Source organism: Marmota marmota, unplaced genomic scaffold, assembly GCF_001458135.2.
Source record: "Marmota marmota marmota unplaced genomic scaffold, marMar, whole genome shotgun sequence".
Classification (NCBI taxonomy): domain Eukaryota; kingdom Metazoa; phylum Chordata; class Mammalia; order Rodentia; family Sciuridae; genus Marmota; species Marmota marmota.
Window position 1 is genome coordinate 5,907,117 of NW_026000037.1, and position 14,252 is coordinate 5,921,368.

At 38.8% G+C, this 14,252-nt stretch overlaps 1 protein-coding gene across 7 annotated transcripts in view; it reads left to right on the forward strand.

Annotated features, from left to right (window-relative positions):
- The window catches only part of Larp1b (La ribonucleoprotein 1B), a 91,803-nt gene that overhangs the window by 18,923 nt on the left and 58,628 nt on the right, over window positions 1-14,252 (forward strand). For 5 of the 7 annotated variants that reach the window (XM_048812046.1, XM_048812049.1, XM_048812048.1 and 2 more), the window contains 4 exons: window positions 2,940-3,084; window positions 5,585-5,759; window positions 10,821-10,987; window positions 13,690-14,046. In XM_048812046.1, the coding sequence (XP_048668003.1) occupies window positions 2,940-3,084; window positions 5,585-5,759; window positions 10,821-10,987; window positions 13,690-14,046 (844 nt within the window). Of the gene's footprint in view, window positions 1-2,704; window positions 2,728-2,939; window positions 3,085-5,584; window positions 5,760-6,273; window positions 7,256-10,820; window positions 10,988-13,689; window positions 14,047-14,252 lie in introns of those variants that run through there. The other 2 variants (XM_048812051.1, XM_015479032.2) reach the window with 2 other exon arrangements.

Sequence of the window (14,252 nt, forward strand, 5' to 3'; positions counted from 1 at the left end):
TTAGCTTGGAAGTTCTTCTTTCTCAGCCTCCCTTAGTAGCTGGAATTATAGGCAAGTGCCACTGTGCCTGCCTGATATTTAGTATACTTGGAAGAAAAAGTCTTAACTATTCAGTCTCTAGCAGCTTTTTTATATCATTTTAAGTGAAAATTATATTTATTTTGCTGTCCGAATGTTTGGATATTAATATTTTCATTGTTTCTTGGGAAAAATCTTGTGCAGCATTCAGATTTAGAGGTTAGTATGTCTGCAGTCTACTAAAATGTTTTAAAATACTGTAGATAACTGATTTAAGAATGTATTTAGATATTGTAGTCTTCAAAAGTATTATATTTGAAGGGAAGCTTGTTACTGACTTGGGGAAGTTTGAGTCTAAAAACAGTTGTAACCAGTGACTGTCAAATGTCTGTTTTAATGTCCACAATTTTAGAATTTCACCACATGTATTACATGCCTACCCAGACACTGTGAGCAAATAGGGCTTTTGAGGCATAACAACAATGAGAATGTTCATTTCTTCAGTCTTTAAGAATAAATGACTGGCTAGTGTTACTATTTTTTTTTTGTACCTGCGACTGAACTCAGGGGCACTCCACTGAGCCACATCCCCAGCCCTGTTTTGTATTTTATTTAGAGACAGGGTCTTACCGAGTTGCTTAGTGCCTTGTGGTTGTTGAGGCTGGCTTTGAAGTCAAGATCCTCCTGTCTCAGTCTCCCAAGCTGCTGGGATTACAGGTGAGCCACCATGCCTGGCAATTTGCTAGTGTTACTGAGGTGTTAGTTGTATTTCACTAATGTCTGTGAGAGTTTTGCACTTTGATAGGGTTTCTTTCAAAGTTAGAATTTGGCCTACATAGTTCAAAGTTATTTAGTCACTGAGTTTTACTCCCCAAAATATAAACTGGTGTGCTTCCTTGTAATTTGCCACCCTCCTTTGAAGATTTCCCATGATTTGGAAACAGTGTAGGATTAATAAACTGTAAGCCTGTAGTAGGACAGATTATCACTGGTGACATGGTTATTGTCTTGCTTTATTTAGAACCTTATTTATATATATGTATATATTCTCTCTCTCTCTCTCCCTCCCCCTCTCCCCCGCCCCCCACACATTTTTTTGTACTTGGGATTGAACCTGAGCCATTATTATACCACTGAGGTATATCCCCAGTCCTCTTTGTTTTGAGACAGGGTCTTGCTGAGTTACTGAGGGTCCTATTAGGTTGCTGAGGTGGGCTTTGTGAACTTTTGATCCTTCTCCCTAAGACTCTCAAGTAACTGGAATTATAGGCTTATGCTACTGTGCTGTGCCAGAATCTTAATTCTCATTTTTCTATATGGAGGCTATTTAAACATGTATTTCTCAAAAGCTATTATTATTAAATGTATTCTGAAGGTTAACTTTGTGTGTCAGATTTGTAATTATTGATCATATTGGAAGTTCATCTTTACATTTCTCTTTGGGGCAAGTTTAAGTGGGCCTATAGTTTTGTGAAGAAGAAAAGGTATCTAAGCCTTTTCTGCATTTTTTTCTCCACATACTTGATGGTGTCATTGATAATTGTGGTTAGTTATATTCTTTGCTTTCTTTTCCCTTTGACCATGCTGGGTATCAAACCCAGGGCCTCTGGCGTGCTAGGCCAGTACTGTCCCACTGCACTGCATCCCCAGACTTTATTTTGAGTTGGGGTTTTGCTTAATTGCCTAGGCTGGTTTGACTTGGCATCGTCTTCTTCACCTCCAAGGTAGATGGGATTGCAGGCTGTGCCACCGCGCCTGCTCCCTCTTCACTCTCAATGTCTTACACTGTGTCTGGAAAGGAGGAGGAGGACTGGCCGGAGGAGGCTCAGTTGTAGAGAGCCCACTTGGCACGTGGGAGGCTCTGAGTTCAGTCTCTAGAAACACATGCAGGAAAAAGAAGGGGATGGAGGAGAATTTGGATCTTTATTCACATATGTAATAATTAATATGTGTACACATGTGCTTGTGTGTCCAGTAAATTTTTTCTATGCGCTGAATGATTACTAGGGTTCAAAAGTACTACATGATGTCAATATTTTGTCAATATAGAAAACAAAACTTCTATACATTTGATTGTGAATTCAACAAAGGACACTTCCAATCCAATAATACGATTTTTGCGGCTGGGATTGTGGCTCAGTGGTAGAGCTTTTGCCTAGCACATGTGAGGCACTGGGTTCCATCCTCAGCACCACATAAAATAAATAAATAGATAGATAGATAAATAAAGGTATTGTGTCCACCTTACAACTACAATTAAAAAAATAAAAAATGAGTATGATTCTTAGTGATTAAGGAAAAGCTGGGATACAGTATGTTGACATATGTTTAGCTTTGTTAGTGTTTTAGTGAAATAGAGGTTGCTTTGTAGTGAAATTTTCACAGAATTTACTCATTAATACTCAGTTATTGATTTCCCCCCCCCCCCAACTGGGAATTGAACCCCTGGCCTTGTACACGTGAGGTGCGCACCTCACTACTGAGAGACACCCAGCCATTTTTTTCTTTATGTTGTTTTGAGACAGGGTCTTGCCATGTTGCCCAGGCTGACCGGCAGACCGGCTGACCTTGGACTTGGGATCTTCCTGCCTTAACCACCCACGTAGCTGGGATTACAATGTGCCACTACACCTGGCTAATTATTAAACTATTTTAAAGTAAAATGAGCTTTTCGTTCTTTGTGCTTAGGTAAAGCTGATCTGAATAGAAGTTAGTGCTGGTTTTATGGAAAATAATCAGTATTTAAAGTTTGTGATTATCTTTTTATATCTGCCCTATTGTATTAGACCATCTATGTTATATCTTAGTTGTAATATGGTATTAATCAAATTAAAATATCCTGATGGCAGTTGATAATGATGATGGATATTTTTTGTCCTGTTGAATAAATGGATGAAATATATGTTTGTTTCTCTTTTCAGTGAATATTACTTCAGTATAGAAAACTTGGAACGTGACTTCTTTCTTCGGAGAAAGATGGATGAGCAAGGTTTCCTGCCTATTTCCCTGATTGCTGGATTTCACCGCGTTCAGGCTCTCACCACAAACCTTAATCTCATTTTAGAGGTAATTATTAATTCAAAATGATCAGTACTTTTCATTCAGTATTCCTATGAACCTGCACTTGCTCTGAAAATAAAGTATTAAAGTTTAGTTTAAAAAAAAAAATGGTGAGCCAGGTGTGGTCTTTCCCGTCTGTTGTTCCAGCTGCTCTGAAGATCCCTTGAGCCCTGGAGGTGGAGACCATCCTGAGCAACAGAGTGAGACCTCTGTCTCTAAATAAATAAATGAAATAAGCTCAAGAGTTTGTAGTTGGCTAAAGCTCTGGACAGCATTTCATTACTTTCTTTCATTTTACAAAACCTAAATAAATGTCTGACACCGGGAGCCCCTCAAAGACTTGCTAATGCTGTTGCCACCTGTTTCAGACCCAGTCTTTCAAACCTGAACCTTTAACTGTGGTCCTTTTAATCTTCAGGATGATGTAAAGTACTATGTATTCCCATTTAATAAAATACTGAGAATTTTTCCTATGCTATAGACAGGCTAATTTAAAACAGCATTTGAAGTTTGGCCAGAATGCTTTCCTCTTATGTGTCTTGTTTCTAGAAATGCTTTCAACATTTTTGTTTTTTCCTGTTTTTTTAGAAATGTGGCATTGAAATTGACCAATGTAGCCAATCCTGTCCCTTCACAACCCGGGCAACCATTGACCTCCCTTTGTTCCTGTAGTTTTGGTTTTCTAGAGTTAGCACATAGAGGTAGCATATTACGGACAGTTTGTGATTCCTTGACTCATCCTGGTTGCTGCGTGTCACTAGTGTGCTCTTTGGTTTTGCTGACTGGTGCTCCACAGTGGGGTGTTCCACCATTTGTCCACATCCTTGCTGGACTTTGAGGGCAGTCTTCAGTGTGGGAGCTTGTGAGTGAAGTCTGAAGATCTCTGTGTGAGTGTTTCTGTGTCTGTTGGGTGGCTGTTGTGACTGCTGGAATGTGCAGTAAGCGTGCTTGTCCTGAAGTGGCGCTGACAGTCTGTATTCTGAAGTGGCTTTATTATTCTGCATTTCCACCATTAGGTATTGAAACTCCTTATTCCGCAGCTTCATCAGCCCTTGATATTGTCAAGTGTTATTTTTGGTCCTGGGGATTGAATCAAGGAGCACTTTACCCTGAGCTACATCCTCAGCCCTTTCCATTTCTTGAGACAGGGTTTTGCTAAGTTGCTGAGGTTGAATTTGCCATCCTCTTGCCTCAGTCTCAGTTATAGTCATGCACCACTGTGCCAGGGATCATTTTTAAAATAATAAACATATTGTAGTTTCTCATTACAGCTAATTTGTGTTTCCCTACTGACTGATGTTGTTGATCATCTTATATGGTCATCGGTAAACCTTACATGTTGAAGTGTTTGTTCAAATCAGTGTGTTCAAAATCATTTTTATCAAAATGTTTTTAAAAGTAATTGTAAGAGTTCTTTATTCTGGATACAAGTTTTTTTTAATATGTATATTTTACAAGTATTTTTTTCCTAGTCTTGGGCTTCTTTCTTTATTTTCTTAATAGAGTTCTACGAATAGCAAGGTTTTTTTCTTTGTTTTGTTTGTGGTACTGAGAACTGAAGCAGAGGCCCTCTACCACTGAGCTACATGGCCAGCCTTTTTATTTAAATTGAGGTTTTGATAAATTGCAGACTGGCCTCCAGCCTGTGATCCTCTTCCATCCCCCTCCTGAGCTGCTGGAGTTACAGGTGTGCTCCACCACACCCAACTTGTTTTGTTCTTTTAAGAGACAGGGTCTCACTGAGTTGCTTAGCACCTCACTTTTGCTGAGGCTGACTTTGAACTCACGATCCTCCTGCCTCAGCCTCCTGAGCTGCTGGGATTACAGGTGTGCATCACCACGCCCAGCTTATTTTGAGTTCTTTTTTTTTTTTTTTTTTTTTTTAGTTGGACACAATATCTTTATTTTATTTATTTATTTTATGTGGTGCTGAGGATCGAACGCAGGAACTTGCACATTCTAGGCAAGCTCTCTACTGCTGAGCCACAATCCCAGCCCCTTATTTTGTTCTTAATAGTTAATTCATAAGTTTTATTTATTTGTTTTTGGTACTGTGGATTAATCTCAGCACCATAGAGCTATATACTCAGCCCTTTTAAAATTTCAAACTTCATCTTCCTATCTTAGCTTCCCAGGTTGCTGGGAAGTGTGTGTGATGAGCACCACATCTGCACAGTTTCATGGATATTTTTAGAACCATGAACTGCAATATCTATCATCTGTTAACTTCAGATTTTGTAATTTTGGGGATTATTAAAAATACAAGATTTTTTGGGCTGGAGAGGTGGTTCAAGTGGTAATGCCCTTGCCTGGCACACGCGGGGCACTGGGTTCCATCCTCAGCACCACATAAAAATAAAGATGTGTCCACCGAAAAAAACTAAAAAATATATATATATTACGGAATTCTCTCTCTCTCTCTCTCTCTCTCAAAAAGAAATATATAAGACTTTCGATGAAAAAAATTTCAAGTATAAGTTCTTTAGCTCAAAATTCTTATTGCTAGGCCCTGAAGGACAGCACAGAAGTAGAAGTTGTGGATGAGAAAATGAGGAAAAAGATAGAACCAGAAAAATGGCCAATCCCGGGCCCCCCTCCCAGAAGCGTGCCACAGACTGACTTCTCTCGGCTGATCGACTGTCCGGAGTTTGTGCCAGGCCAAGCCTTTTGCTCACATACAGGTAATAGCTTGTCTTTTAGAAACAACAGGATAAGAGTGGGCTTCTTTGATCCATTTTACCTGTCTCTTGTTAGTTTATTTAGATTTAGTAGGAAAATTAAAGATGAACTATACATGACTTTTAATCCTCCAAATCCTATTTACACTGTCTCCCACATGATTATTTAAATAGGGATCTGAGAATTATGGGTGACGCTCTCTTGTGTTCTTGTTCTTAATTTTTTATGTGTACTTTGTCATGTGTGGAGTTTTGACCTGTCTTCTTTTAATTTTGCTGAATGACTGTGGATACGTTGTGTCAGTTTTCCCCGGGTAGGATTGAGCTAGTCTAATTGTTACACGTGTGCTTTACCTTGTCTTGCAAAGACAGGTGACCCACATTCTAAAGCAGAATCGAGGTTCTCTTTAATTTGGTTGTGTTTAGAATTTCTCAAACCTGCTTTAGTGTTAAGGATTTTTCCTGGATCATTTTTAAGACATTCCCTCTGGGAAAAAAATGTGCTTAAACTTTTCAGTCAGGGTGATGATCTACTGATGCCCTGGATGTCATCTGATGGGGATGTGCAGTGGAGCAGGTGGCTCACTGAAATGCATTGTAAGTACTGGAACAAACCGTGCTGCAGAGATGGAAGCCACCAGACTGCCTTCCGTGTGAGAGTGTCCACTGCCGACCCCCGGGCAGCACGACAGTGGAGATGACCACCTCTGCCACGACGGAGACAGAGCCGGGGACTGCTGCTGGCATTCCAGGAGCTGCCTGCCCTTTTCTGTGTGACTGGACTCAGACGGCGTGGCTACTTTTATTTGCGGGGGAAGCTAATTGTTATCACTGTGGAAATACTGCAAGGTTCTGTCTTTTGTTTCCAGGCATATGTACTTGTGTCCAGGTCAATAAAGCAGAGAAAGAGAGGACTGCGTAGCCTTTCCCAGCTTGCCAGGCCCTTGGCTCTTGGTCTGCCCTTTGCCATGGTGAACATTGCATAACTCACGTGTTGAGATGTTTCACATGGACTGTAAGATTTATTAATGTGGACATTTAAGGGGTAAGAAATTGAAGAAATAAACAAGGGTATTTTTTCCATTATTCTTCAAAATGTATTTTTGATACATCAGTATAAGTCCTGCCCATCAGAAAAGCATTAATGATGGACAGTTTCACAGAGATTTTTATCTCATATTTCTTTGTCAGCCCTGTGCTTCTAATCGCAGCAAGCAACTTGGGGGCAAGTGTTTTAAAAAGTTGAAGAAATGTGACATTGTTTGTTTGTTTGTTTTTTTAAAGATATAATGGCTGATTGTAAAAGTTAGATTTATTTATTGTGTAAACTTGGGTCCAAGATGACATTTTTAACCAGCTTATGAACAATCATTGGTAAGTTGGATAATATAGAAAATACTTTTTCCACAGGGATAGTTAATTTAGGTCAGTCAAGTTGGTGATGCCTGTCCATTAACCATTTATGTATTATTAATAAAATTACAAGAATAAAATCATAATGTTTTGTATATTTTTGTGTTTTTTAACATACACTCAGATGGATGCACATACATATTTTCTTTCTGCACAAACATCAGTGTGTATTAAGTAAATGTCATACATTTTAGTTTTTTTTTTTTTATCTTACACGTCAGAAACCAGGTAGCAAACAAAATGAGAAAATTTTCTTAGAATTATGCTTTCATATTAAGTCATAGAAATAAATATGTAAATCACTTTTTTCCACAAATCCCTAGATTTCAGACCTTGTGATAAGAAAGCCTAGTTTCCTGGAGTCTGGAGAAGTAATGTCTCACCAAAAATGTGAAGTGGAGCCCTGGGCCAATGTGTGTCCCCACAGGTGGAGAACAGAGGAGGCATTTCATATCCCTTTCCTTTCAATTAGGAGACCTTAAACTTCAGAAAGGACCCTTGACATGCCTCTGAGGAGTTTGAAATGTAACATTTAATACCCTTCATCAGCTGCTGTTTTCCCTCTGTGGAGGTGGCCTTGTGTACCATGGGTTGACGTTTGCACTGAGCAGAAGACCTCGGTGCCCCCCACGGGGTGGATTGTGGGAATGAAGCAGCTGCTTTTGCAGTGTGTCCTGCTCTGCTCTGGATGTGCTGCCGCACCATCCACCCTTAAAGAACGTGCCCGTCCACAAAGAGGTCAGAGACCTGGACATCTTGGGCTTTTTTTTTTTTCTTTTTTTTAAAAAAAATGTGTGAGATGATCTCCTGGTTTTTCAGTAACAAACTGGGATTTCCTTAAAAGTGTCTAAATAATTTTTGTCTATAAAAATTTTAATGTCAGATAATCCAAATCATTTTTAAGTTCATTTCCTCTTGGAAGATGAGGTGTTTGCAACTATCTTTGACTTTAACTGATGTATAGTTTGAAAACTTCATTGTAGAAGAAAATTTGGGTGCAAAAAACCATGCAGGGCGTATGTATGCCATAAGTGTCATAACATGAAACCTGTGAAGTCTCACTAAGACTTTCAAGCTTAAAGAACATTTAGAGATGATTATTTAACAAGCTGTTAGGCTGGTATTAAAAGAGTAAATTTCTACACAAAAAATAGTAGCTAGTGATTTCCCTGCCCTGTGCCAGGTGCTGTTGTTTATACTAATTTAGTTAATTCTCAACAATAGTTGTATAAGCAACTGAGTCAGTCCCCAAATATTGTCAGTGGGATAGAGGTTTTTTAGTTTTAAAGCTTTATTCACTGTGTGAACATAGAAAACTGATGATATTAGAGAATTCCCTGGAAATGTTTTTCCCATTCCACCAGCACTCTCAGCGTGACAATCTCCCCATGTTTCACTTGTACTACTTTTGTGAATGAATTGGCAAAGGTGTACCATTAAAAAAAAATGTAGAGCAGCCTTGTCCAAGAAATATGTGAACCATACATGTAATGCCAAAAATTTTAGTAGCCTTAAAAGCATAAGACAATTTTATTAAAATTAAGTTTTTAAGACAGTTAATTTTAATAATATTTTTATAGAGATTTTAATTTAGCAACATGTTCAAATATTACAGCATACGGCCAATAAGGACTTTGGCTCTGTTTGTTCATGGGGGGTAACAGGTCTTTCCTGGTATGTGTGCTACACTGGTCCGAGCACATTTCAGGTACTCAGTGGCTGCATAGAGCTAATGCCTATCGTATTGAACAGGAGGAGTTGGAGAACTTCTATAAAACACAATACCACTGGTCCATGGGGAAGAGCCCAAGGTCGTCTGATTTCTGCCATAGAGATTGAAGTAAAACCTGGAACAGTCTCACACTGGGTCCTGTCATGTGCCTTGAATTTAGTGAATAAAAGGATTGTTGGTGTTAGTTTCAGCTTTCTGCAAGTAACATTTTAGCATTGTGGCGTTTTCAGTAATCTGACTTGGATGGGTAAATAGTGATGCTCCAGCAAACACTCTAAAATAAATTTTGTGTATACTTAGTTTTACATATTGCTGAATGTGTTTTTAAAAAATATTTATTTTTTAGTTGTACCTTTATTTTATTAATTTTTACGTGGTGCTGAGGATCTAACCCAGGGCCTCACACATGCTAGGCAAGTGCTGTACCACTGAGCCACAACCCCAGCCCCAAAGGCATGTGTTTTTTAAAACACGCTGTCTAAAGCAAGTCCATGGTGCATCTTTTGATACAGGATAAAAATATAACTTAAAACACACTTTAAAAATCCTTGTTCAAAGTGAGTCCACATTGCATCTTCTGACCTAGGTATGAAAATATAACTTAAAACATTTAAATATTCTTTCTTTTTTGAAAAAGTACTTATTAATATTAAACAATTTGGTCAGTTCTGATGGCACATGCCTGTCATCCCAGATACTTATGAGACTGAGGCAGGAGGGTCACAAGTTGGAGGTCAGCTTGGGCAACCTAGCAAGACCCTGTCTCCAAATAAATTTTAAAAAGGGCTGGAGATATAACTCGGTGATAAAGCATCCCGGGGTTTTATCTCAGCATCAAAACAAAATAAGTAAAAAAAGTTGAATTTAACTTATAATAGAGGATATATTAAAATAAGTTAGCAGAAGTGATAGTGTGGAGGTTAAAAAAAAAAAAAAAAAAAAAAGGCCTTTGAATTCTCTCAGTGTTGTTTTATTTTGTTTTGGTACCAGAGATTGAACCAGGGGTATTAGCCACTGAGCCATATCCCTAGCCCACCTACTTGCTCTTTATTTTAGGGCCTCACTAAATTGCTGAGGCTGGCTTTGAATTTTGCAATCTTGCCTTGGCCTCCCAAGCTGCTGGAATTACAGTCATGCCATACATCCAATTAAAGTCTCTGTTTTTAAGTATTTTCTTTTTTCAAAAATATTTTTAAATATTTTTTTATTTGTTCAAATCAGTTATACATGAGAGCAGAATACCCTTTAATTCATTGTACACAAATGGAGAGTTTTTAAGTGTTTTAAACATCTTAGAACTGTGCACTTCAATGTGGTTCCACTGTTTCTCCGTTTTGCAGTATTCAGTTTGAGCTAGGGTAGGCAGCAGGACCCTGGTGTGGGGAAGGGAACATGGATAAGCCAAGGGAATGGTGAAGAAGAGGGGGAGTGGCTGCTCTGGCTTAGGTCCTACCTAAACACCTTGGATAAAATATGCATTTAGACTGTGGCTTAATAACATTGAGATTCCACAATTATAATTTATATTTTTTAGTCCAAATTTCACAACTGGATTGCCAAATAGACTTTCTGTTGTAAGTGGCTCACAGATTCTTGAGAAGTTAGAGTGGACGTGTGCTCTACGCAGGGGTTGGTGGCATTATTTCAGTGGCTTCACTTTTGAATATATTTGTGTGCATGTGTGTGTTGGCAAAGACTGACCCAGGGCGTGGCCATGCTAGGCAGGGAGTCTGCCAGTGAGCTGCATCCTCAGTCCTTGGGTAAATATTATAATCACTCCATGTTTGAAAGATACTGGGAAGATTTTAGCTTAATTTCACAGATTGAGATTGATTTATCAAACCAACGTAAGGAAAAAAATGAAAAGTATTTTATAAGTAAGAAAAACCATTAACTGTAGAACTAATTTAAAATTTTAGAGTCTGCCCCAAATTCTCCAAGAATTGGAAGTCCACTGAATCCAAAGAAACACACTGAAACAAGTCACCTTCAAGCAATGTCTAAAGGTCTGTCTACCAGCTTGCCCGACTTGGACTCAGAGCCTTGGGTGGAGGTGAAAAAGAGGCATCGCCCAGTGAAATTAAAGGTAAGTTGATGCAGAGGGTGAAGGGCGACACCTTTCGGGAATTTTCTGTTGTCAGGTACGTGTGTAAAATTGGGAAAGTTCAAAAATGTCAAATCTGGAATTGTTGGCTTTTAGAAGAAATTTATGAGTTACTCTATGTGCAAAGTAAGTTGTCTAGATTTTTAAGGAATTTTGGGGGTCAAACCTAGGGACTTTTGCACATGCTGGACACATGCTCTACCATTGAGCTACCCCCCAGTCCCTCATCTTTTATTCTTGAACATGATTTAAAAATCAAGTTGAAACCCCAATTTTGAAGATATACCCTTGGTAATTACTTAGAAGTTTCTTAGGACCCATATCAGGTATAAACATTTTTGGGTGATTTAATGTACAGAAGGAAAAGATGAGGGTTGATTTATTGGGGATACATGAGGAACTCAGATGGATGTTGAAATAGAAAAGGGCCATAGAAAACATTCTTGTGCTGGGCACAGTGGTGCCCAGTCACTCAGAAGGCTGAGGCAGGAGGATCGCAAGTTTGAGAGGCCAGCCTCAGCATTTTAGCAAAGCCCTAAGAAACTTAGTGAAGCCCTATCTTGAAAAATGAAAAGGGCTGGAGATGTAGCTCAGTGGTAAAATGCCCCTAGGCTCAATCCCCAAGAAGATTCTTGGGCTGCTCAGGCCCTGTTTCTGACTGGTGGTAGATACATGAGTACATGAGTTAATATGTGATAGAGTTGATTTGATCTAAATCACAAAGGAGACAGGTGGTGGAACATATCTGTAATCCAGCTACGTTGCAGGCTAAGTCAGGAGGGTGGCAATATTGTGTATTGAACCCAGGGCCCTGTGTGTGCAGAGCAAGCACTTTATCACTGAGCCACATCCCCAGCCATTTTATTTATTTATTTATTTATTTGATAGAGCATCTCACTAAATTGCTCAGGGTGGCCTTGAATTTGCAGTGCCCTGCAAGGGGACTGAGGGATCAAGGAAGAAACTTGGCATCATCCTTGTGAGGTGAAGAAGGTTCAGAAGGCCGTGGACTAGTCCTGTCCTGGGCTTAATTTCACATCTCTGGGCCTTTGTTTTCTCCCTGGTAAATGTCACTGTCATGTAAAGGAGCTTCTAAGACCAGCTGAAGTCTAAATGGGTGTTTGATCCTTCTTTTACTCAACTTTGTGTTCTCTTTGGTTTTAAGTTTTACTTGGCCTTTAACAATTGCTTTTTACTTACAGTGCCAAAATAATACTGGCTTATTTTCTTTTACAATTTAGCTGCTAAACTAGTAATTCAGGATACAAGCTTGATTTTTTTTTTAATGAAAACAGAATTTTTAATAACATTTCACCCCCAATATTAATTCAATGTGCAGAAGAATGATTTATCTTCTAGTTCTTTGGTAGATAAAACTAGCATACTTAGTTCATTCATATTTGTTAAAATCTTTTGAACCATATAAACTTGGCATTTTTGTAGAAGTAAAATATCAACTATTTCCTATGAATCTGACATAGTTCTATAATGTGGTTACGTTTTACATGTAGTAAATCCTAAGAACACACACATGCATGTGCACACACTCGGCATGCCTGTGGTTCTTCTCAGATGCATGCAGAGTACCTGAGGATTAAATGACCCTGGTAATGACAGAGCCGATGATAACTTAAGAGGGATTTAAACCCAAGCCGTCCAACTCTAAAGCATGCACATTAGCCATCATGCTATCTTGTCTACAATTTGGGGTCATTTAAGGAATAAGCCTATTTTTCCTGCATGTTCAACTCAGCTTGTAGATTCTGGTCAGTTAAGCAGTAAGTGTGAAATTGAATGCTCTGACCTACACTGGCGGGTGGGCGGGTAGTGCTACAGGTTCTGTGGATGGAGCGAGGTCTTGTGGCTTACCAGTTCCTCCTCACAAACGTGAAGCACAGTAAGGTCAATTCGTGGGTCACAGTGCTTTCTACACAAAGGTATGCCTTGGGCTTCCGCATATGGGTCATTGAAAAACTTAACTTCATTCTGATTTCTTTTAATTTAATTGGCTGTCATAAAGTGAAATCTGATTTTATGTTTGTGTTGAGGTTTAAGAGTCTTTTATATAGAAATGTAATATAGGAAGATTATCTTCCAGTTAAATCTTTTTTAAAATGTTTGTTTAGTTGTAGATGGGCACAGTACATATATTTTATTTATTCATTTTATGCGGTACTGAGGATTGAACCCAGTGCCTCACATGTGCCAGTCGAGAACTCTGCCACTGAGCCACAACCCAGCCCCAGTGAAATCTTTTGAAATTGGAAATTCAGTATTTTTAATTAATTCTTAAGGTTTGAGTTTATAGACTCCCTCATTCTCTTGTTAATTCTCCAACTGCCTTTCATACCTCATGCCCAGTTTGATTGCAAAAAGTCATACATATATAACGCAGGTGATATGTACATATATGTAATTAAAGATGCTGAATTTCTTAATGCATCTCTATTTTATATGGGGTGTGTGTGTGTGTGTGTGTGTAAGTAAGAGACCTGAAGACAGCTCCTGGTTGTATGGCTGTAGAGAAAGCTTGTGCATATTAAATGTTTGTTGTGGGCCAACTACAATGCTAACCAAACAGCCGTTCCCCCCAGCATTGATTTTTCTTATACCACTACCAGACGGTGTTTATTTTCAAAGTTGATGGGGCAATTTTTATATTAAATACCAATTTCTTCCTTCAGGAATCAACACCTGTACCTGAGGAGGCATCAGATCGACTGTATCTTCCAGAAGCAGAAGAACTGGATTTCTTATTTGATGAGGAAATGGAACAAATAGAAGAACGAAAAAACACAATTACTGATTGGTCTGATAATGATTCAGATTATGAAATTGACGACCAAGATTTGAATAAGATTTTGATTGTAACTCAGACGCCACCTCACATGAGAAAACATCCTGGAGGAGATCGAACAGGCAGCGCCTCGGCTCGGGCGAGCATCACCTCGGAGCTTGCCAAAGTGATCAATGATGGCTTGTACCATTATGAGCAGGACCTGTGGACGGAGCAAGGTGGAAACACACCCGCCGTCACACAGGTAATGACTTCCGGCCAGTGTCCTTCTGTTGGTAGTTTGTCTTGATTGTGTGTTGCTGCCTGTGTTTTCTTAAAATTGAGGTTTATTTTATGAAATTTTGAATGTAAATAAATTATATTGTATTTGAAAAATTCCTGGATATATATTTGGTAGTCATAATCTGACGAATACTTTAAAATGACAGTGTAATGAATACTGTACTTACA